Raw genomic sequence first — 22,887 nt, forward strand, 5'->3', positions numbered from 1 at the left:
GCTTAGTTGAGGGATAAATTTGACTTTTCAGTGACAGCTTCCATACCCTGTATTTTGCCATATTTAATGTACTTGGCGTCTAAAAGATTGTCTAATTCGTCTTTAAAAGTTCATCTGGCTGTTATTTCAGCTTACCATGTTTTGATCATTACTTGAACGCTTTGTGTATGGTTCCCTATTTTATTCATCTATTAAAGCAGTCTTCGTTATTGCTATTACATCAGCTAGAAGGGTGAATGCATTGCATACCTTGATGGCTAACCTATGCCATTTATGAATTTTGACAAAGATGAGGTGGTTCTTACTCCTGATCCCAGGTTTTTATCAAAAATAGTGTCTGAATTTCATATCAGTTAGACGATTAATTTACCAGTTTTCTTTTCCAAACCTCATGATAATAAAGGAGTGTCTGCCTTACATACTTTTGGTGCTAGGTGAGCTCTTGCATACCACTCAGATAGAATTAAGAGTTTTAGGAAGTCATCTAGACTGTTTATTTTGTAAGAATCATGAGTCATGGTGTGTCTGCTCAGACTACTTCCAGATGGGTTAAACAATGCATTGTTCAGTGTTATGAGTTACGGAAATTCCTGAGCTGCCTGTTTTGCTGTCTCATTCTACTAGAGCTGTAGCTGCATCTTTTGCTTGTTTTAAACGTGTTCCTATTAGAGAAATTTGTAAAGTTGCTACTTGGAAATCAGTGCACACATTCTCTAAACATTATGTACTGGATCTAGTGTCTAGAGCAGGTGCCAAATTTGGCAGAGAGGTGGCTCAATCATTATTACTGAGCGAGGTTGTGGAATCCATGTCGTTAGAGGTTTTTAAACACAAGTAGGACAAACAACTGTCAGGTGGTCCCGGTTTATTTGGCCCTGCCTTACCACAGGGGGCTGGACTAGATGATTTCTCAAGGTCCTTTCTAGTCCTACATTTCTTTGGTTTGATGATGATTTAATTAGGACTCTGTTCTCCTCTTCAGGGATTTTCAGCACCGCTTGTCAATCTACCTGTAAATAGGAATATCTAGAACCACTCTAAAAAGAAATGAAGGTTGCTTATTTGTTATCATATTTCTTTGCATTGACTCTGCATAGTCACACTTCCCACGTACCTTCCCCTTTTTCTCAGTCCTATCCAAGCCTTCTGGGTTGGCAGTGGAAGGAACTGAGGTGGTAGAGGGAACAGCATTCCCTTTTGTAGCCTCACCCTCGGAATGTTCAGAGACACCGAGAGAAGGAGTAGGAGGGGGTACACAAGTGCTCCAACAGGCACTGCCTGGAGTGGGAGAACGTTCTGCCATAGGGCTCCATCAAGCAGCGCAGTGTCCATAAGTGTGAATATTCAGTCATCTTGAAGAACTCCAGTTACAAGTAAGTAACTTTCATTTCTTTTTACTGAAAAATTTCAACTCTAGGAAAACTGCTGACAAGACTGGTACTTCCCCAGTTCCAGTGCAGTTAGATTAGTGGGCAGAGTACAGGTGGGAAGATCAGAGGTGCAAAGTGAATGTAATTTGTTCCTTAGCTATCATGGTCATATATGCTGGGTATGTATGTATATCTGTATAACTTACATTTTGGCACACAAACAAAGTAAAGGATTCTGTTCTCTGGTTTAGAAAGCTAAGCGGTCATTTTATGGATTTTACCCCAAATGAATTATTTTCCATCCCTTAGCTCATCTTTGTGTGTGTAGCTTAGTCTTGTTCTGCTTGACTCATAGTATTTTCTGTTGAGGTCCAAGTACTAGATCAAAACTATGCGATTTTCGTTTACAAAGTCTCTTGATAACTTCTGAACATTCAATAAAAACTCAGTGCCCAGTGGTCCCTCTTCCCTGAAGATTGCTTTGGTTTAGCCTTACTACAAGACCTAATTTCACTTTGCTTGTACTAAAAGGTGGGAAGACAGCATTGCCATTGAGGAGAATGATGCATACTGTCCCTTTTAACAGCACCTCACCTCCATGTTTCACTGTCTTTTAATCTAGCCTGAGCATACCAATCAAAAAGCCACAGAGGAATGAAAAGGGACTGAGAGTAGTTCTGTCGTGTGTTCAGATTTTGTACTTTTTGTCCTCTGTTTTCAAATAGGTAGCTTACCCTTAGCTTCTCAAGAGTCCACAATTGTGGAAGACTTGCTGTATGTCTTGATTGGCGTGGATGGAAGATACATCACAGCACAGCCTCTCATAGGCAGGCAGAACCGAGCTTTCTTAGTGGATCCCAATTTGGACATGTCAGTCAAAGAGCTAGTGACCCGGATTCTTCCCGTAGCTGCGAGTTACTCCACTGTGACCAGGTATCTGATGTGGCCTTTGTTTTCTCCATGTCAGGATGTCTCTGTCTGGTTGGGTCTGACACCCAGAATTGAATTACAGAATCTCAGTTTGTGATGTTTTATGCAGATGTTTTATTTGCAAGTATGCTGCCTGGTTTAGAAACCACCTTAGTTTAGTTTATACTTATTGGGATGTAAAATAAAAATAGGAGCTCCTCAAAGTAGTGCAGCTGGCTTACAACCCAGCCCCTACCTGAGTCTCTATTGGGTCAGCACCTTAGCGTCATCAGAGTGGAGCGGTAGTTGTGATGTCCTAGCAATACAGCTGTTAATGGGGTTCTGGGCTTTTGGGGTCTTAAATGGGGGGCAGAAAGTGCAGTTTGTGGTGTTTGCATGCTGAATGCTCTTCTGAACTCTGGCTAGTGGGGTTGGGGTGACTGCTCATTGGGGGCACTCAGCATATACTGATCAAGTAAAGTGGAGTAATCCATTTACTTCTAGTTCCCCTATAAGTATCCTTCTTCTTTCATATGGCATTTGAAAAGCCATGGGCTGAGATTATAACTGAATCTTGAGATTTGAAAGCCATTCTAATGCTTCTGTGGTAGCTAGGTGGATCGCCCTTGTGTCACCGCTCTAAGTATAAATGGGACAGTTGTCTGTGATGTGACTGTGATGAGGTACAAATCAGACAACACAATTTGGTCATTTTTTTTTTATTTTCCATTTGTGGAGGAATATCCACACCTTCTGTATGTTGACCGAAGTTGGTTATGTGCAATCCACTGCCTATGGGGAAGACAGAATCCTGGGACTCCTGGAAAGGAGATGACAATCTTCATGCGTTCACCCCTGTTACGTGCGAAAGCACAACAAATGTAATCAAATCAGCAACTGAATGTCCTTAAAGGACCACCCGATCAGAAAAACAACTGTGATAATTGCCCATGTCAGGGCCAAACCTTTCCTATAAGTATTAATGATAGTTCTTAGAAAGGAGCTCACTTCACCTTCAAAGTATCATCCAATCTGTCATCTCCCTTCCTTTCCAAACTCCTCAGACACACCCTCACTACTTTCTCTCTGGAGTTCTTTTGCTCCAGCTCCTTCCTAGGGCTGCTCCATGTAGCTCCCACCCTCTATGCTCCTAAAAATTGTTCTCGCGAGAGCCTCAAGTGAACTCTTCTGGCCAGATCTCAGGTCCTGTACTCCAGACTTCTCCTGCCTTTGACACTATCAACCATGCTCTTCCTCTTAAAGTCTTGTCCTCCTTTGGCTTTTGTGACTGTCTTTTTGTGGTTCTCTTACCTCTCTAATAATTTGCTCAATGCCTCCCTTTCATCTTCCCCCACCCACTCACACTTTCAATAGGTATCCCACAGGACTTCAGCCTTGGATCCATCCTATTCTCCTTCCTTATCCTATTCCTGGGTAATCTTATCCAGATGCCTACCATATTTACACTGTTGACTCTCCAATCTACCTCTCCACTCCAGACCCCACTCTTATCCATCCAAATTTGCATCTCTGCTTGTCTGTCTGACATCTCTTTAAGTGTGTCCAGCCACCAATTTAAACTCAGCATGGCCAAAACTGAGCCCTGCTCCAAACCTTCCCCATCTCTCACCTCTCTATCACTAAAAAGAAAAGGAGTACTTGTGGCACCTTAGAGACTAACCAATTTATTTGAGCATGAGCTTTCGTGAGCTACAGCTCACTTCATCAGATGTTTACCGTGGAAACTGCAGCAGACTTTATATACACACAGAAATCATGAAACAATACCTCCTCCCACCCCACTGTCCTGCTGGTAATAGCTTATCTAAAGTGATCAACAGGTGGGCCATTTCCAGCACAAATCCAGGTTTTCTCACCCTCCACCCCCCCACACAAATTCACTCTCCTGCTGGTGCTAGCCCATCCAAAGTGACAACTCTTTACATAATCAAGTCGGGCTATTTCCTGCATAGAACAAGGTTTTCTCACATCCCCCCCACCCCCATACACACACAAACTCACTCTCCTGCTGGTAATAGCTCATCTAAACTGACCATTCTCCAGGTTTAAATCCAAGTTAAACCAGAACATCTGGGGGGGGGGGGTAGGAAAAAACAAGAGGAAACAGGCTACCTTGCATAATGACTTAGCCACTCCCAGTCTCTATTTAAGCCTAAATTAATAGTATCCAATTTGCAAATGAATTCCAATTCAGCAGTTGTGGATCACATCACTGTAGTCCTGTCACTCAGGCCAGTAACAGTCTCCACCCCCTCCAGACTCTCACATCCAGACCATGTTTCTTTTTCTGTTAACTTATTAGTGTTCTTAAAATATGACAAACTATACATAAACTTCTTATAATAGCTATATTTGAAACATTTAATTATATATATACTAGGAAAGGTTAAAATATATATCAATTCTTTGTATTTTGTATAAACAAAATTTTGTTTATAAATATCCAACTAGTAAAAGAAAAATTGTTAAGACAAAGAAGAGTAGCAAGGGCGGTGTAGGGATGAGCGGGGGGGAGGCAATGGGTAGAGAGCAGGAAGGAAGCATTTAATAGGATCATTCAGATACTTCCAGGAAAACATCCCATATCTCTGAGAATTTTTCTTGGCCATCACGGAAAGAGGGCCAAGCTTCTGAAATCTGTGTGCCAGTCTTCAATTGTTGGTCACTTTTTGGATTTCCATTTTTGTAGTACTATATTTTTGGCAATTGTTAGTGGTCTGCTTAGCCAAAGTTTTTCAGATTTATTCGGCTTCCAGTTAACATCCATTAGGTTTAAAATTATATGTTTAGGTTGTAAGACAATTTTATTTTATAAGAATAAAATAACTCTGCAGTTAAGTTCTGCCCAAAACCTACAGTTATAGAAGCATTTGCAGAGTATATGGGTGAAGTTAGCACCTGCTGAATCACAGTGCCAACATTTGTCTGACTTAGCAGCACCTGTTTTGAACAGTCGGAGAGGGGTCTAATGCATCTTCCATATGATTTTTCTGATGGATTAATCATAAACGGAGGTCCAAGGAACAGCTCAGAGCACTGGCTAAAATACGTTTCCGTTGGTTAGCAGAGAATAATTGTCCTAGTTCCTCCTCCCATTTCTTTTTTAGGAAATCTATTTAATTCAAATTTGCCGTCCAAGTTTGTATATTGTATTACCGTAGTTCTTGGCAATCTGGATAATATTTGGAGAAATGAAAGCAGTTCAGGTGGGTCAGGGTAGCTCAGGTATTGGAACCAAACAGATAGGAGATGGCATTTCTAAGTTAAAACAACAGGGAGTCTGGTGGCACCTTAAAGACTAACAGATTTATTTGGGCTTAAGCTTTTGTGGGTAAAAAACCCACTTCAGTTGCACATGGTTTTTTACCCACAAAAGCTTATGCCCAAATAAATCTGTTAGTCTTTAAGGTGCCACCGGACTCCCTGTTGTTTTTGTGGATACAGACTAACACGGCTACCCCCTGATTTTTAAATTACATATATTCCCACTCCACCTTGGTCTGTAGATTGAACATCTCTTTTAATAATGTAAAAGAGAGGAAGGTATAATTTTCAATACATTGACTGATAGTCAAAATCCCTTTCCTAATGCAATCTGGCCAAATTATGGGGTTGCCTGCTAGACAGAGTTTCAGGTTACCCCAGATAGTGGCCTTGCTATGTAGAAGGGGGTGATTTTTAAATTTACTGGACATATGCAAAGTATTTCTGGCTGCCACAATAGTGGTAATTGTTCTTTAGGGAATCAGTAGTAATCCAAGTGCAGCACATTGGAAAGGGATAAGGGAACAACCAATTCTTCTTCCAGCTGGAGCCGATCTGGGGCTCTACAACAGGAGGGAATGAGCTGCTGTGCAGCTTGGCTAAGAATTATTCTCTGATGATAAAGTTTGAAGTTGGAAAATCTAAACCCACCTCTTTTGACAGGGAGCTGTAATCTTTGTAAGGAGAGTCTGGGTTTGTTACCAGCACCTCCCAAGAAAGACCTGAATATGTTGTTAATTTTGGCAAAATAAAAGGGAAGAATATAGATAAGCAGGGAATGCAGAATAAAAAGGATCCTGGAAAAGATATTCATTTTAATTGTTTATTTTTCCTAAAGGGGAGAGAGGTAGTGCCTGCCATCAATTTAAATTGTTGCTAATCGCATGATTGAGGCTAGCTTAACCTTGCATATGTTCTTAATTTCCTTTGGGAACAGGATGCCAAGATATCTGAAGTTTCTGTTGCCATCTAAATGTCCCTACAGGAGAGCCACTTCCAACTATCTCCAATGAGATCATCATTGCTTCTGACTTATCCCAGTGTATCTTGTAAGCCAGAGAATTTGTCAGTTATCTGTTGTTCGAAGGATATCTGGAATAGATTGATCCAGATCTTTAATAAATAAGATGATGTCTGCATATGGAAGGATTTTGTCTCCTGAGTCCCTGATTTGATCCCTTAAATACTGTGTTACCTAATATAGTATTGCAAGTTATTCTAATGCTAGATTGAACAGGAGAGGGGAGAGCAGGCACTCCTGGTTAGTTTCCCCAAAAAGATGAAAGGAGGGATATTGTGCTATTTTTTAAGATGTGAGAGTTGAAATTATAATATAACAGTTTTATCCATGAAATAAAGAATTTCCCCACCCAAATTTATCTAGGGTAAAAAAACTGATGTTTCCAATTCACTCTGTCAAAGAGTTTCTTTGCATCAAGATGATTAAATGATTGCATGGGAATTTCTGGAATGTTGGTGGAATGCAATAACATTAATCACCTGATGTGTGTGATCTGAATCATGCTTTTTTAAAAAAAAAAACTCACTTGATTGGGATGAACCATATCACTCACTACTTTTTCAAGCCTCTTAGCCAGTATTTCTGAAAGTATTTTATATCAGTATTGATTAAAGAGATGGGTCTATAGTTATTACACTTTTGCATATCCTTACCCAGTTTAAATTGTACAATAATTAGGGCTTTCCTCATAGTAGGACTTAATATATCTTTATTTAAGGCATTTTGAAAATGTATAGCAGCTTAGGAGCCAGAATTTCTTTGAGACTTGTATAGAATTCTATCAGTAAGCCATCCTGGCGGGGGTAGTCTTGCCCAGGCTTATTTCTTCTATGAACTTGATTATTTCCTCGAATTGCAAGGGAGAGGCCAGCCTTGCATGTTGCTCTTCTGAGATTTGTGGGAGGTTGAGTTTTAACAATGTTATTCGGCTCTTCTGGGTCAGGTGGTGAATTATTATTGTACTGGTAGAATTTCAAAAATTGATCATTGAGCTCTTTTTAATTAGTAATAACCTATCCTTATTCTGATTTGAGTGATACTATTCAGGATGTTTGGCCTCTCACTTTTAATCCGCATGCAAGAATTTTATTCTCTGTTTCCCAACTCACAGTGTGTGTGTTTGAGTCTAAAAAGAGCAAATTTGGCTTGTGCTGAAGTCAATCTATTTACTTCACACTGATTTTTTAATTTTTTTAAATTTTTTTAAAGATTTTCTTGGGAGGGGTAGTTTGCACATTCTAAATCTAGACCTTTAAATTGTTTGGTTAATTCCAGGAGCTGAGCCTGGTAAGCCCTTTTTCTAACCACTGCGTATGAAATGATCCTTCCTCTAATAAAAGCTTATCCTATAGGGTAGATCAGGATATCTCTGGCATATCATTTGTTTGAAGAAAAACCTAATTTATCTGTGACAGAGTACTGAGAATGTTTATCTTTCAAAAGAGAGGAGTTCAGTCTCCATCCTTTACAAATCCAGTTTGTCTTGGGAGGGGGAAATTGTAGTATTGCTGGTCCATGATCAGAGATCATGATAGACTTGATTTTGTTATAAAGCACTGAGTCCATCAAATTTGTAGAAATCAGGAAGAAATCTATTTGTGAATATGTGGAATGTGGAGAGGAGAAAAAAAAGTAAAATCCTTCATTGTAGGCTTTTGCAACCTCTAGACATCTTTTCACCCTATTTTTTACATATGATCTTTTATAATGCTTCTAGCATGTGACTGTGTATGCTTGGGCCAGCTTGACTTGTCCAAAAAAAGAGTCCAACACCTCACTAAAATCTGCTATGATGACTGATTCTAGTGGGATGTTAATTAATTTGGAAAAAACTTGTTTAAAAACCCAGACCATGTCTAATTTTTCCACTTCTTCCTATGTAATATTTCTAAGATTCAGCCTTCTCTTTCTGTCTATGCAGCTGAAATCTCATCCAGGTCCTACAGTAATCACCTCTTCTCTGCAACCTTGCCCTTCTTTAGTCCATTCACATTGCTGCTGCTAAGATCATCTTCCTGGCTTGTTATTGATCACATCACCCCCTTCTCTATGTCCCTCCACTGGCTTCACCTTCACGGCCCTTGACACTTCAACTCCACCGTACTGAGTTGCTTTCTTAGTTTATTGCAATGTCAAGTTCACTTTCACTTTGCCAACTTGCCCATCCTTTACCACCTAGCAGTTAATTGCTGAGCCCTGCTGTGACAGTGACTAGGTGGGTGGTGAGCTGGGACTGCTTGTTCCTTCCTTCCTCTTCCTACTCTTTTACTCTCGCTAACTCCCCCATACCTGCCATTCCTCTCCCCGACCTGTGTTCCCAGATTAAAAACCCAAAGTGGAGCCCGTAACTAATTAATGTGTGCTGATCAGCACCATGCTTATTTGCATGTATGTTGTTCCCTGATTTCATCTGTGTGTATTTTTTGTAAGCTCACTGGAGCAGGGAATGTTCTTCATCTGTGTTTGCCCTTGGGTGCTACTTTAATAAAAAATATTGTTGTTAAAGTCCCCCAGTGGCTAGAATCAGAAGCATGTTTGAAGTCAGCAATAGCTTATTACCCTACATTTCAGACAGCACCAGGGGGAGGAAATACTTTTAAAAAATAGAAAAATGTGATGGTTAAACAACAAAAATTGACTGGAGGGAGTCAAGGCAGGTATAGCCCCTAAAGCTACTTTAGATACATATATTTTAACTGTATAGATTTCAAGATGACAGTGCAGCTTCTAACTAGGTTGCACTCTGCCCTTCGTGCTTCTACAATGACATGTAAATACAGCTCCTGAAAATATAAACACTGCCTTGTCAAACAATTTTTTGTACGGCTTTTTCCAGGTTCATTGAGGAAAAATCTTCGTTCGAGTACGGACAGGTAAATCATGCTTTGGCAGCAGCAATGAGGACCCTTATCAAAGAATACATGATTCTTATCACCCAGCTGGAGCATCTTCAGAGACAAGGGCTTTTGTCCCTACAGAAACTCTGGTTTTATATCCAGCCCACAATGAGGACCATGGAGATTCTTGCTTCACTTGGTAGGTGTCCATACTTTCTAATGATAGTTAAATTTTTCATGAGGTTCCAAAAGCTGTATAGAACTATAAATGATGCCCACATTACATGCAGTAATCTGCTTCTGTACAGTGTTCAAAGTGAACTCTAAAGAGGATTTTAATTATCAAAACTCTGTTATGAGATTACAGAAGAGGACCAAGTAGCAATGGTTTAATTAGTGCTGTATTAACAGGTTTACTGACTTGTTACTGACTTTAACAAACAGTGTTATGGAGGCACATTAGTGACAACCATAGTTAAGGTTGAATCAAACCTTTTCAGTTTGATGGGACCTTAAAACACCTCTGTAGCCTAACCAGAGATTTTTGGTCAAAATAAATATCTGTTCTTTAAAGATTCTCTGAATTTTGAAGTTGGGGGGAGGGCGTGTACTGCTTGAGGGAGACAAGACGAACTGTCTTAAAAGTGCCACTTCCTTACATTTCCCTTTCCTGGAATGCTATAGCTAACAAGCTAAGTTAAGGTTCCCCTTGCTCTGAAACCTGAAGGTGTCCTGTAGTTCCCATCTCCTGCCCCACGCTGTAATACTAACCCATTCATTTTCCCCAAGTACAGTATTTCTTTAGTATAGTACTTTTAAAGAAGAAAGCCATTCTGGCATAGCTGAAGGATGCTGTGCCAAGTTTGGGAGTGTATTTCCCCGGCATGACCACATACTTCCAGTCTCACGTGCAATTCAACGGATTCCTCTCAATTATAGCTAGTAGTACTTTGCACTTGCCCCATTGCTTTAGCAAAGCATCCCCCTTACCCAAATGTTACTGTTATCCTAACTGAATTCAGAGGTTGAAGCAATTTGCATGAGAACCTGTGTGTTAGTGGAGAAAATAAACATCTACCTACATCTACATAGTGAGCGGCAGCAAGTCTGAGCCCAGGTCAACAGACTCAGGCTTGTGCTACACACTAAAAATAGCTGTGTAGACATTGTGGCTTGAGTTGGAGCTACAGTTCTGAAGCCCTTCCCTCCTCCCAGGCTTCAGAGCCCGAGCCGCAACATCTACATATCTATTTTAGTGTTGGAGCATGAGCCCCGCAAGCCCGAGTCTGTCAACCTGGGCTCAGACTTGCTGCCACTTCCTGTGTAGATGTACACTTAGAGACAAAGCTTCTCTTCCCACCTGTGTCACTAATGTCCTATGTAACCTTTAGCAAGTCATTTTAGGTATGTCTGCACTCCCGCTGGGAGTGAGTCTCCCAGCCCAGGTAGAGAGACAATTGCTAGCTCCACTCGAGCTAGCATACTAAAAATAACAGTTTAGATGTTGGGGCTCTAGTGGAGACTCAGACTAGCTACCTGAGCTCAGTCCCAAAGGGTCAGGTGGACTTGAAAGCCCGAGCTGCTGCTTGAGTCACAATGTCCACACTGCTATTTTTAGTACACTAGCTTGAGCTAGTATGAATCTTGTCTACCCAGGCTAGGAGGCTCACTCTGAGCTGCAGTGTAGACATAAATTAGGATTCCTCAATTACCCATCTGGAGAATGGACCTGTTCCTGTGTTCCCTAGGTATAGGGAGCTTTTTGGACCTTGATCCTGCAAACACGTGTGCATGTGCTTGACTTTAACCCTAGTGACTTGGGGGACTTGAGGGTTTTTTAACATCAGTTCTTGTTTTATTAAAAAATTGTTTTCAGGTCACCTTTAAATGTTGGCTGCATAGCAGAATGGCTGCTGAGAATCAGCTAAATAATAGCATGTGTGCACTTCAAAAGTGGGGAGCGTGCTGCATTCAATGTAGCAGCTGAGTTAATAAGCCACAATTCTTATGCTGAAATCTAGTCAAATAATTAGCTGATAACTCTTTCCATGACAAGATGTTTGTGTGAATTGTCAATAGTTGAACCAGTGTTTCAGAATTCTCAGTCTGTTATTTTGAGCCTTGATAGCCTTTAACAAAATGACTCATTCTGTGAATGTGTTGATTTAAATTAAATGCCTTTTTTGCCTTAAGAGTTTTTCCTTTTTTAATTATAGCCACTTCTGTGGATAAAGGTGAGTGCATGGGAGGGTCAACCCTTAGCTTACTTCACGACAGGACCTTCAACTATACAGGAGACAGCCAAGCACAAGAGCTGTGTCTATACTTAACCAAGGCAGCCAGTGTGCCTTATTTTGAAATTCTGGAGAAGTGGATCTATAGAGGAATCATCAATGATCCATACAGGTACAGAAACATTGAAACAAAGTTAATAAATCCTGATTGTTAGTTTTACATTTTCTAGTGCACTGTAATATTGATATGCTTTTGAGTAAATGATGGTAGCACCAAAATAAAGTGCCTATTTTGCATATATTAAAAACATAATTGTACAACGAAGAATAAAACTAGTAGCCTGTCTTTGCCCCTGATCCTGGTGGGAGTGGGAAAAACCCTGAAAATGAAGTCCAGTCATCTCCCCTGCTGTGCCCTCAGGGCAGCCATGCATTCCCCAAAGCCTGGGAATATAGGTAATCAGATTCAAGCTATTTCCAGGGATGGAGAAGCAAATTCCAAAGTCAGGAGCTCTTGGGAAGAATGTTCTGCCAGCAGTGCTCACTTTCTTTTTTTTGAGGGAAATCCACAGCTGTGGAGGTATGTCACAGGGAGAGGGGCTTCTTTCAACTGCCCTGGTCCCAAGCCACGGAGGGCTTTATAAATGAAAACCAACTCCTCATGTTCCACATGGAAAGCAATAAGAAACCAGTGCAGATCATGCTTGTTCACAGTCCAGCAGTAATATTTTTCTTTTTACAAAGCTTGATAACTTAAAAATGGCATAAAGGGATTTTATCATAATATGGGAAAATGACATTTTCCAGAGTTCACACTTTTTAGATTTACTTTTCATCCTTTTATAACTCAAACCAGAATTTCCTTCAGTGGCTTGGCTTTCAATTTTAAGGCCAATCTATACTATAGAGATTTGCTGAGTTTGTGGCCACGCTATACAATATCATAGAATCATAGACTTTAAGGTCAGAAGGGACCATTACGAATGTCTGTTCTGACCTCCTGCACAACGCAGGCCATGGAATCTCACCCACCTGCTCCTGTAACAAACCCCTCACCTATGTCTCAGCTATTGAAGTCCTCAAATCGTGGTTTAAAGACTTCAAGGTGCAGGCAATCCTCCAGCAAGTGACCCATGCCCCACGCTGCAGAGGAAGGCGAATAACCCCCAGGGCCTCTGCCAATCTGCCCTGGAGGAAAATTCCTTCCTGACCCCAGATATGGCGATCAGCTAAACTCTGAGCATGTGGGCAAGACTCACCAGCCAGACACCCAGGAAAGAATTCTCTGTAGTAACTCAGATCTCACCCCATCTAACATCCCATCGCAGGCCATTGGGCATATCTACCACCAATAGTTGAAGATCAATTAATTGCCAAAATTAGGCTATCCCATCATATCCTCTCCTCCATAAACTTATCAAGCTTCGTCTTGAAGCCAGATATGTCTTTTGCCCCCACTGCTTTCCTTGGAAGGCTGTTGCAGAACTTCACTCCTCTGATGGTTAGAAACCTTCGTCTAATTTCAAGTCTAAACTTCCTGATGGCCAGTTTATATCCATTTGTTCGTGTCCACATTGGTACTGAGCTTAAATAATTCTTCTCCCTCCATGGTATTTATCCCTCTAATATATTTATAGATAGCAATCATATCTCCTCTCAGCCTTCTTTTAGTTAAGCTAAGCAAGCCAAGCTCATTGAATCTCTTTTCATAAGACAGGTTTTCCATTCCTCGGATCATCCTAGTAGCCCTTCTCTGTACCTGTTCCAGTTTGAATTCATCCTTCTTTAACATGGGAGACCAGAGCTGCACACAGTATTCCAGATGAGGTCTCACCAGTGCCTTGTATAACGGTACCAACACCTCCTTATCTCTACGGGAAATACGTCGCCTGATGTATCCCAAGACCGCATTAGCCTTTTTCACGGCCATGTCATATTGGGGGCTCATAGTCATCCTGTGATCAACCAATACTCCGAGGTCCTTCTCTGTTACTTCCAAGTAATGCGTCCCCAGTTTATAACACAAATTCTTGTTATTAATTCCTAAATGCATGACCTTGCACTTTTCACTATTAAATTTCATCCTATTACTATTACTCCAGTTTACAAGGTCATCCAGATCTTCCTGTATGATATCCCGATCTTTCTCTGTATTGGCAATACCTCCCAGCTTTGTGTCATCCACAAACTTTATCTGACTCCACACAAGGCTTACTTCTCTTGCCATGGTTAAAACATGGTTCCTCAGTGTGAGTGGTACCAGTACTGCTCAATAACAAGGCTGTAACACAATTTTTCAGGCTGTGACAACCTGCACTGGAGATAGAACCAACTTGTGACATACCAGGGTACAATTCAGACCAGTGGGGAGCTATGTCACCATGCCCTGTAACCTGGGGTGCTGTACAATAACTTGCTGCTGTAGCCTCCAACCTGGACTGCTCACAAACTGCCACCAGCATGCAGATCACTCCCAGTTGTGTTTTTGTAACTGCAGTCTGTCAGTTGCAGTCTGGCTTTCACCAGCCTTGGTTATATTGCAGGGTGACCCCAACACACTCCCAGTTCCAGATTTCCCCCCCAGAAATGTGTATCCTGTACTGCCCATCCCTCTCCTGGCCAGTCCAAATATATTAAGCCCATTATTCCTTGAAGGGAATAATATACACTAGCCTGTTATCCTAAATAGAGTTACCCCGACATGCTGGATTAGACAAAACAATAAAACATATTTATTAACCACAAAGAGAGATTTTAAGTGAATACAAGTAATGCGGCATAAAAGTCAGAAATGGTTACAATAAAAATAAAACACTTTCTAGTGCCTAACTTAACAAACTGTATCAGATTCAAGCAAAATTTCTCACCACATGCTTCCAGCAAGATTACTGACCAAACTCTTCAGGGCAGAGCTGTGGGGTTTGGAACATGTTAATAAAATTATACAGAGGAATCTTTTAACTTCATACATAATGTTGCCACACATATTTTATCATGACTATACTGACCAGCCAATTTTGAGTTTTCAAATGATACCTTACAAGGCATACCTTGCGCAACGATTACTACAGTAGTATGTAGGATGTGAATACAGGGGAGTATTCAGTCACACACCCATCTGGGTCTGTGTAACCAGGCTAGCCAATCTTCCTACATCCCAGGTGTCTGTGCTGAAGAACATCCCAAAATCCATTATGTAAAATACTTGCAGTCCTCTGCCCCTGACATGAGTGTTTGTGGCAACATGCAGGAGGGACGGCTGCTTATTTTTTTCCTCAGAATGCACTGATGCCAGGGTTATTGTACATCATGGTAGATGTGGACAAGCCAACAAGATTATGCCAGAAGAATGCTGCTGTTTGGTTATACTGGACCTTGTTGCTATAAGTAGACTCTGACCCAGTTGTATGGTTCTACCTGTAGTATAGATAACATTCTTCCTGAGGATTGGTGGCTTTGACATAGTTTAAGGAATTTCATTTAGCAACAACTAAAATGATAATTTAATAAAACTAAAAATATTGTAAAATTTCATGCTGCTGTCATCTCATTTTGAACAATACGTACTGTATGAATTCATGTCTGTGTGGAGGTCTGCACACAGAATGCAGTGTAAACTGATTATGACAGACCATTTGAGCTTTGAATCATCTTAACCATGACTGCTTCAGCTCCCTGTCAGCTAGCTTTCCTTTTCATCATCCTGCCATACTTGAAAATGTGATGATTAAATGTGCTCTTGCATTCTCCAGGGCTATGTTAAAAAACAAAAACAAAAACCCTCAAAAATAGGGGGCCCAGCTGGTTAGGGAGACTTCCTGCTGGGTCCCCTGTTCTGTCAGTCACTAATTTTCACGGGGATGCACAGCCCCAGACTCAGCAAAATTTGATTGGAATGTGGGGTTGTTAGACCACGTGTTTAAATGCACATCTTTTTAGTCTGTGACCATATAGCAAATGTACTGGAACCTTCTTTGTCTCTTTTGTTTTTGAAATTCAAGGAAATTAAGTGCAAAAAACTATTAATGCAGAGTTATAGTTGAAATTTCACACACACTCAGGTCAGATTGAAAACCACCCAATTTCTGCTCTGTTTGTATAGTGTTAGCTATAGTCTGTTGTAGTGGTCCCTCGCGCTCAAGCAGGGAGGGAGGCCACTCTGCCTCACTGCAGCAGGCAGCAGCAGTTGGGCTCAGGCCCCGTGGGCGGGGCTGAGCTGCAAGCAGTCTACAGCTCATAGCCTCCTAGCAGGGGGGACACCACCATTAACAGTCTGGAGCTCTAGCCCCCTCGGGAGAGGTGAAGCAGAGCAGTAAGCAGTCTTTAGCCCATAGTCTTCTGGCTAGGGCTGACCCCGATCAAGAGTCTAGGGCTCTAGGCCTCTAGGTGGGCAGAGCACAAGCAGTCTTTATCCCACAGCCTCCTGGCTGAGGTAGACAGCATTAACAGTCTATAAGGGAAACTGGCCCTCTGGGCAGGGCAGAGCAGAGAGCAGTCTTTAGCCTAAGTCTCCGGGCTAAGACAGACCGAACTCAACAGTCTAGGACTCTTGGGGCAGAGAAAGGGGGCAGACTTTAGCCTAAGCATCCTGGCTAGGGCAGCCAGCAAATACAGTCTGGACCTCCTCCGGTCTCCTGACTGGGGCAAGCCACAAAGAATGCACAGGACTTCTGGCCTAGGGTGAATAGGCCGCCAGCCCGGGGCTGGGGGGGTTGGAGGTAGGAGAACCCGGCCCCACGCTACTCCACTAGGTCACTGGGGATCCCACCAAAACACACTGACTCGTGCTCCAGCAACAAAACCAGACAAAATCTGGTTTACCTGGGTTACTTCCTACCCGAGCCCAGGGGTCCTGCCATTGCCTGTCTAGGATCGGTCTCCTCTGGGGGCAGGGTTCTGCACAGTGCAGTTTCAGCTTCAGAGTTCTGCAGTGGACTGGAGATATTTGCCTCCTTCCATGTCTCCCACTCAACTGAGCTGCCTCACCCTCCCTTTATATGTCCTGCCCCGCCCTGGTACTTCCGGTGAGGGGGGCGGTACAGGTTTGTCTCTTCTCACCAGGGGGATTGTACTGTTCTCTTGCTCTCAAGTTTGGAGGGAGGCCACTCCACCTCACTACATCCATTAACAGGATTATTTAAAAGGACATGTTATCAACAGTTTGAGTTACAGGTTTCAGAGTAGCAGCTGTGTTAGTCTGTATCTGTAAAAAGAAAAGGAGTACTTGTGGCACCATAGAGACTAACAAATTTATTTGAGCATAAGCTTTCGTGAGCTACAGCTCACTTCATCGGATGCATACAGTGGAAAATATAGTGAGGAGATTTTATATACACAAAGAACATGAAACAATGCGTGTTACCATACAGACTGTAACAAGAGTGATCGGGAAAGGTGAGCTGTTACCAGCAGGAGAGTGGGGGCGGGAGGGCGGAACCTTTTGTAGTGATAATCAAGGTGGGCCATTTCCAGCAGTTGACAAGGACAGTCGGAGGCGAAATAAACAAGGGGAAATAGTTTTACTTTGTGTAATGCCACATCCACTCCCAGTCTTTATTCCAGCCTCAGTTAATTGTATCTAGTTTGCAACTTAATTCCAATTCAGCAGTCTCTCGTTGGAGTCTGTTTTTGAAGTTTTTTTGTTGAAGAATTGCCACTTTTAGGTCTGTAATCGAGTGACCAAAGAGATTGAAGTGTTCTCCGACTGGTTTTTGAATGTTATAATTCTTGACATCTGATTTGTGTCCATTTATTCTTTTATGTAGAGACTGTCCAGTTTGGCCAATGTACATGGCAGAAGGGCATTGCTGGCACATGATGGCGTATATCACATTGGTGGATGTGCAGGTGAATGAGCCTCTGATAGTGTGGCTGATGTGATTAGGCCCTATGATGGTGTCCCCTGAATAGATATGTGGACACAGTTGGCAATGGGCTTTGTTGCAAGGATAGGTTCCTGGGTTAGTGTTTTTGTTGTGTGTATGTGGTTGCTGGTGAGTATTTGCTTCAGGTTGGGGGGCTGTCTGTAAGCAAGGACTGGCCTGTCTCCCAAGAACTGTGAGAGTGATGGGTCATCCTTCAGGATAGGTTGTAGATCCTTGATGATGCGTTGGAGAGGTTTTAGTTGGGGGCTGAAGGTGATGGCTAGTGGCGTTCTGTTATTTTCTTTGTTGGGCCTGTCCTGTAGTAGGTAACTTCTGGGTACTCTTCTGGCTCTGTCAATCTGTTTCTTCACTTCAGCAGGTGGGTATTGTAGTTGTAAGAATGCTTGATAGAGATCTTGTCGGTGTTTGTCTCTGTCTGAGGGGTTGGAGCAAATGCGGTTGTATCGTAGAGCTTGCCTGTAGACAATGGATCGTGTGGTGTGGTCTGGATGAAAGCTGGAGGCATGTAGGTAGGCATAGCAGTCAGTAGGTTTCCGGTATAGGGTGGTGTTTATGTGACCGTCGCTTATTAGCACCGTAGTGTCCAGGAAGTGGATCTCTTGTGTGGACTGGTCCAGGCTGAGATTGACTGAAATGTGAAATATCCTGGATTTTTTTGGAATTAAGTTTTTATTGATGCATTTTTTTTGTAATGTAACAGATTATGCAATATTTTCATTATGTGTGTTTAATGATTGGATAACGTTTTTAGAATGCTAGAAAAATTATAGTTCATATTGATATTTTATCTTTGAGAAAAGCATGTTTTCTTGTGGAGGGAATGTACATATTTCACTAAAATTAATGCTAATTTCTTAGTTTATTCCACTGTAGTTGAATTGTGTTTAGACCTGGTAGAGGTCTTCTGAAATTACGTAATTACAAATGGTGCTTTATATATGGCTTCACTTATTTACATTCCCCATTGGTGAAAGCTACAGGTCAATACTGAGACTCACCATATTGCCATTTCTCTTGCCACAACTGAATACCAATCATCAAGACGCCAGTGCTCCTGAAACATTTATTAGGAAATATTCCAAGAGCCAGAAGTCTTATGGATTCCCATTTCTGATAGATCACATTACCTGTTTGAGGTCAAGTTAAAGAGTAATCTTCTTTATACTTGTTGTTGTATCTAAAAAATCTGATTTAATTGCACAGTGAGTTCATGGTGGAAGAACATGAGTTGCAGAAGGAGAAGATACAAGAGGATTATAATGACAAATATTGGGATCAAAGATATACTGTTGTTCAGCAACAAATTCCATCATTCCTACAGAAAATGGCTGACAAGATACTTAGCACAGGTAAGTAAGTGACTGTGACTCTGAATGTATAGAAGTGTCTAAGATGTACAGTGACAACACATGATGAAAGTGATTGGTTGCTATAAATTCTTCTACTGCTCAGGTCATAGTTGCACTAAACGACATTAACATTTTAAATTGCACTTGAGATGCACAGACGTGCATAATGAAAGTCAGTGATCATAGAATATCAGAGTTGGAAGGGACCTCAGGAGATCATCTTGTCCAACGCCCTGCTCAAAGCAGAACCAATCCCCAGTTTTTGCCCCAGATCCCTAAATGGCCCCCTCAAGGATTGAACTCACAACCCTGGGTTTAGCAGGACAGTGCTCAAACCACTGAGCTATCCCTCCCCCCATTCAGTTAAGTCACATCAACTTTTCTACAACTGTCAGTGTATGATTTGGGGCTATTAATCAGCATTTTTTTATTATGGGAAGACTACAGTATGCCTTGGCATACTCCTTCCAGAGAATAACGATCAACTAATGGTTAAGACACAGGATTGGAACCTGGGAGTGCTGAGTTCTATTCCTGGCTCTGGCACTAGCATTGTATGTAAACTTGGGTATGTCATTTCCCTTCACTGTGCCTCAGTTTACTTGTCTGTAAAACGGTGATGATGATAATCCATTAGGGCTGTCAAGCAATTAAAAAAATTAATTGCTCTCTTAATAATAGAATGCCTTGTATTTAAATATTTTTGATGTTTTCTATATTTTCAAATATATTGATTTCAATAACAACACAGAATACAAAGTGTACAGTGCTCACTTTATATTTATTTTTTATTGCAAATATTTGCTCTGTAAAAATAAAAGAAATAATATTTTTCAGTTCACCTAATACAAGTACTGTAGTGCAATCTCTTTATCATGAAAGTTGAAGTTACAAATGTAGAATTATGTACAAAAAGAAACTGCACTCAAAAAATAAAACAATGTAAAACTTTAGAGCCTAGAAGTCCACTCAGTCCTACTTCTTGTTCAGCCAGTTGTTCAGACAAACAAGTTTGTTTACATTTGCAGGAGATAATGCTGCCCGCTTCTTGTTTACATCACCTGAAATTGAGAACAGATGTTCACATGGCACTGTTGTAGCCGGCGTCACAAGATATTTGTGTGTCAGATGCGCTAGATTCATAGGTCCCTTCATGCTTCAACCATTCTAATGACTGGTTCTGCTCTATAAAAATCCAAAGCAGTGCGGACTGACACATGTTTGTTTTCATCATTTGAATCGGATGCCCCCATCAAAAGTTTGATTTTCTTTTTTGGTGGATCGGGTTCTGTAGTTTCCGCATTGGACTGTTGCTCTTTTATGACTTCTGAAAACGTGCTCCACACCCCGTCCCTCTCAGATTTTGGAAGGCACTTCAGATTCGTAAACCTTGGGTAGAGTGCTGTAGCTACTTTTAGAAATCTCACTTTGGTACCTTCTTTGCATTTTGTCAAATCTGCAGTGAAAGTGTTCTTAACACGAAATATATGGCAGAATGCAGGTAAAACCGAGCAGAAGATATACAGTTCTCCTCCAAGGAGTTAGGTCACAAATTTAATTAAGGCATTATTTTTTTAACGAGTGTTATCAGCATGGAAGCTTGTCCTCTGGAATGGTGGCCAAAGCATGAAGGGGTATACAAATGTTTAGCATACCTGGCATGTAAATACCTAGCAATGCTGGCTACAGCAGTGCCATGAGAACACCTGTTCTCATTTTCAGGTGACGTAAATAGGAAGCGGGCAGCATTATCTCCTGTAAATGTAAACAAACTTGTTTGTCTTAATGATTGGCTGAAAACAAAGTAGGACTGAATGGACTTGTAGGCTCTAAAGTTTTACATTGTTTTGTTTTTGAGTACAGTTATGTAACAAAAAAAAATCTACATTTGTAAGTTGCACTTTCATGTTAAAGAGATTGCACTACACTACTTGTATGAGGTGAATTGAAAAATACTATTTTTATCATTTTACAGTGCAAATATTTGTAATAAAAATAATAATATAAAGTGAGCACTATGCACTATACACGATACACTGTCTTGTAAATTGAAATAAAATATATGAAAATGTAGAAAAACATCCAAAATATTGAATAAATTTCAATTGGTAATCTATTGTTTAACAGTGCTATTAAAACTGTGATTAATCGTGATTATTTTTTTAATTGTGATTAATTTTTTTGAGTTAATCGCGTGAGTTAACTGAGATTAATTGACAGTCCTATAATCCATACTTACCTCACAAAAGTGGGGTTGTGAGTCTTTCTAAACTGCTTTGAAATCCTCACATGTAGCCTGGGGCCTGACTTTCAGAAGAACTCAGCACCCACAAGGAGCCTGAATTTCAAAAGGTCTTTCTTCTGATTTAGGCACATAAATGAAGTAATCCAGTTTTTCACAAGTCTCCAAAATCCCATCAGTGCCCATTGTTCTCAATGAGAAGTGATAGGTGCTGGGCACTTCTGAGAGATAATCCCTGATTTTTCAAAGGTTTTGCGTATCTGCAGCTCCCATAGACTTCATTGAGAGCTAAGGTTGCTCAGCATTTCTAGATATCAGGCTAGTTCTGAGTGCCTAAATGTGGATTTAAGAGTCTAATTTTAGATACCTAGGGTAAAATTTTTAAAAGTGCTTAAGTCCTTTTTACTTCTAAACCTCATAGACATTTTTGAAAATGTTACCCTTCTATTTGAAAGTTTTGGCCTAAATGTCTCCCTGTTTGAGAGAGTGCAAATTAATTGCATTATTATTAGTCAGACTAAACAGCAGCTGCCACTTTTTTCTTTTAGGGAAATATTTAAATGTTGTTCGAGAATGTGGTTGTGATGTTACCTGCCCTGAGGCTAAAGAGGTCATCTACACATTGAAAGAGCGAGCATATGTGGAGCAAATAGAAAAAGCTTATAACTATGCTAGCAAGGTTCTTCTGGATTTCCTAATGGAGGAAAAAGAACTTGTGGCTCATTTGAGGTTTGATTTATTTCCTAAATGTATGTTAGTTTGTATGTAAATAGTGAAGTAATGATCTTTTTACCTTTGGGCTTTTTCCATGCACGTTACCATTGCCATCATTGCAGTTCCAATAGAGATTCTGATCTGCAAAAATAAAACAAACTAGATTTATGTGTTTAATGTGAAAAACAAATGGTTCTGTCAAGGATTAGGTCAAAAATTTATCTCAGTTGGAATTCACAGAATCACAGATGTATTAAATCATCCAATGTATTCCTCAGGGCCAGTGCAGGATCATTCTTAATAGGATGCTTTGTAGTGATTTGTCCAGTCTGATCATGCACTTTTATGATCATGCACTTTTATGTTGTATGTAATCTATTCAGCCAACAGCAGATGTATTCTATCTGAAACTTTCAGTTGTCAAGCATATTTGTAGATCCCTGTGTGACCCAGTTCTTGGTCCCTCAAAACCTTCAGAACCTTCAGAAGACACTTACTGGGGGAACCACCCAGGCAAAGGACCAGTGCAAAAACAACCTATTAAAAACAACAATTGTAGAACACTGCAATTAGCTGCTGGCCAGAAACCTCAACAAGCAAGCCTTAAAATAGCTCCTTCCCCCATATTGCCCACACAGGTCACTGTGGTTCTCCAAAAGACCACATCAACTAAAGCGTGAAAGCAGAAGGCTGGAGCACCTATGGTGCAAATTCTTCGTGGTCAGTCCCTGAAAAAGTGAGTACTTACCTGTGAACAGCTGCTACAGCCTTAAAGGCAACTGAAAGAACCTTATAGAATTGCATTTGTCAAATCATGACCAGCAGAGCTGGTCCGTGGAGTAAGATACGTAACAGATCCATAATCCCTGCAGACCAAAGCCCCTATCTCTGTAGAGAGCTCTCTGCCTATTTCACAAACAAAATTGCTTGAATCAGAGGACCTCACTGCAACAAAGGTAACTTCTCCAGAGCCAAGGTTGCCTCCTGTCCCACCTCCCTTGGTGGAATTTAGACCAATCCCCTGAATAGAGGCCCTGGAAG

The 22,887-nt window shown here is 41.0% G+C and overlaps 1 protein-coding gene across 9 annotated transcripts in view; it reads left to right on the forward strand.

Annotated features, from left to right (window-relative positions):
* Positions 1–22,887, forward strand: part of TUBGCP2 (tubulin gamma complex component 2) — a 91,687-nt gene that overhangs the window by 33,775 nt on the left and 35,025 nt on the right. For all 9 annotated transcript variants that reach the window (XR_012159936.1, XM_073353112.2, XM_073353111.2 and 6 more), the window contains 5 exons: positions 2,096–2,303; positions 9,422–9,621; positions 11,639–11,828; positions 18,745–18,890; positions 21,681–21,861. Coding sequence is in view for 8 of the 9 variants with exons in the window: in XM_073353112.2 (XP_073209213.1) it covers positions 2,096–2,303; positions 9,422–9,621; positions 11,639–11,828; positions 18,745–18,890; positions 21,681–21,861 (925 nt within the window). In the remaining variant the exon portion in view is untranslated. The remainder of the gene's footprint in view (positions 1–2,095; positions 2,304–9,421; positions 9,622–11,638; positions 11,829–18,744; positions 18,891–21,680; positions 21,862–22,887) is intronic.

This window comes from Lepidochelys kempii, chromosome 7, assembly GCF_965140285.1.
Source record: "Lepidochelys kempii isolate rLepKem1 chromosome 7, rLepKem1.hap1, whole genome shotgun sequence".
Taxonomy (NCBI): Eukaryota; Metazoa; Chordata; order Testudines; family Cheloniidae; genus Lepidochelys; species Lepidochelys kempii.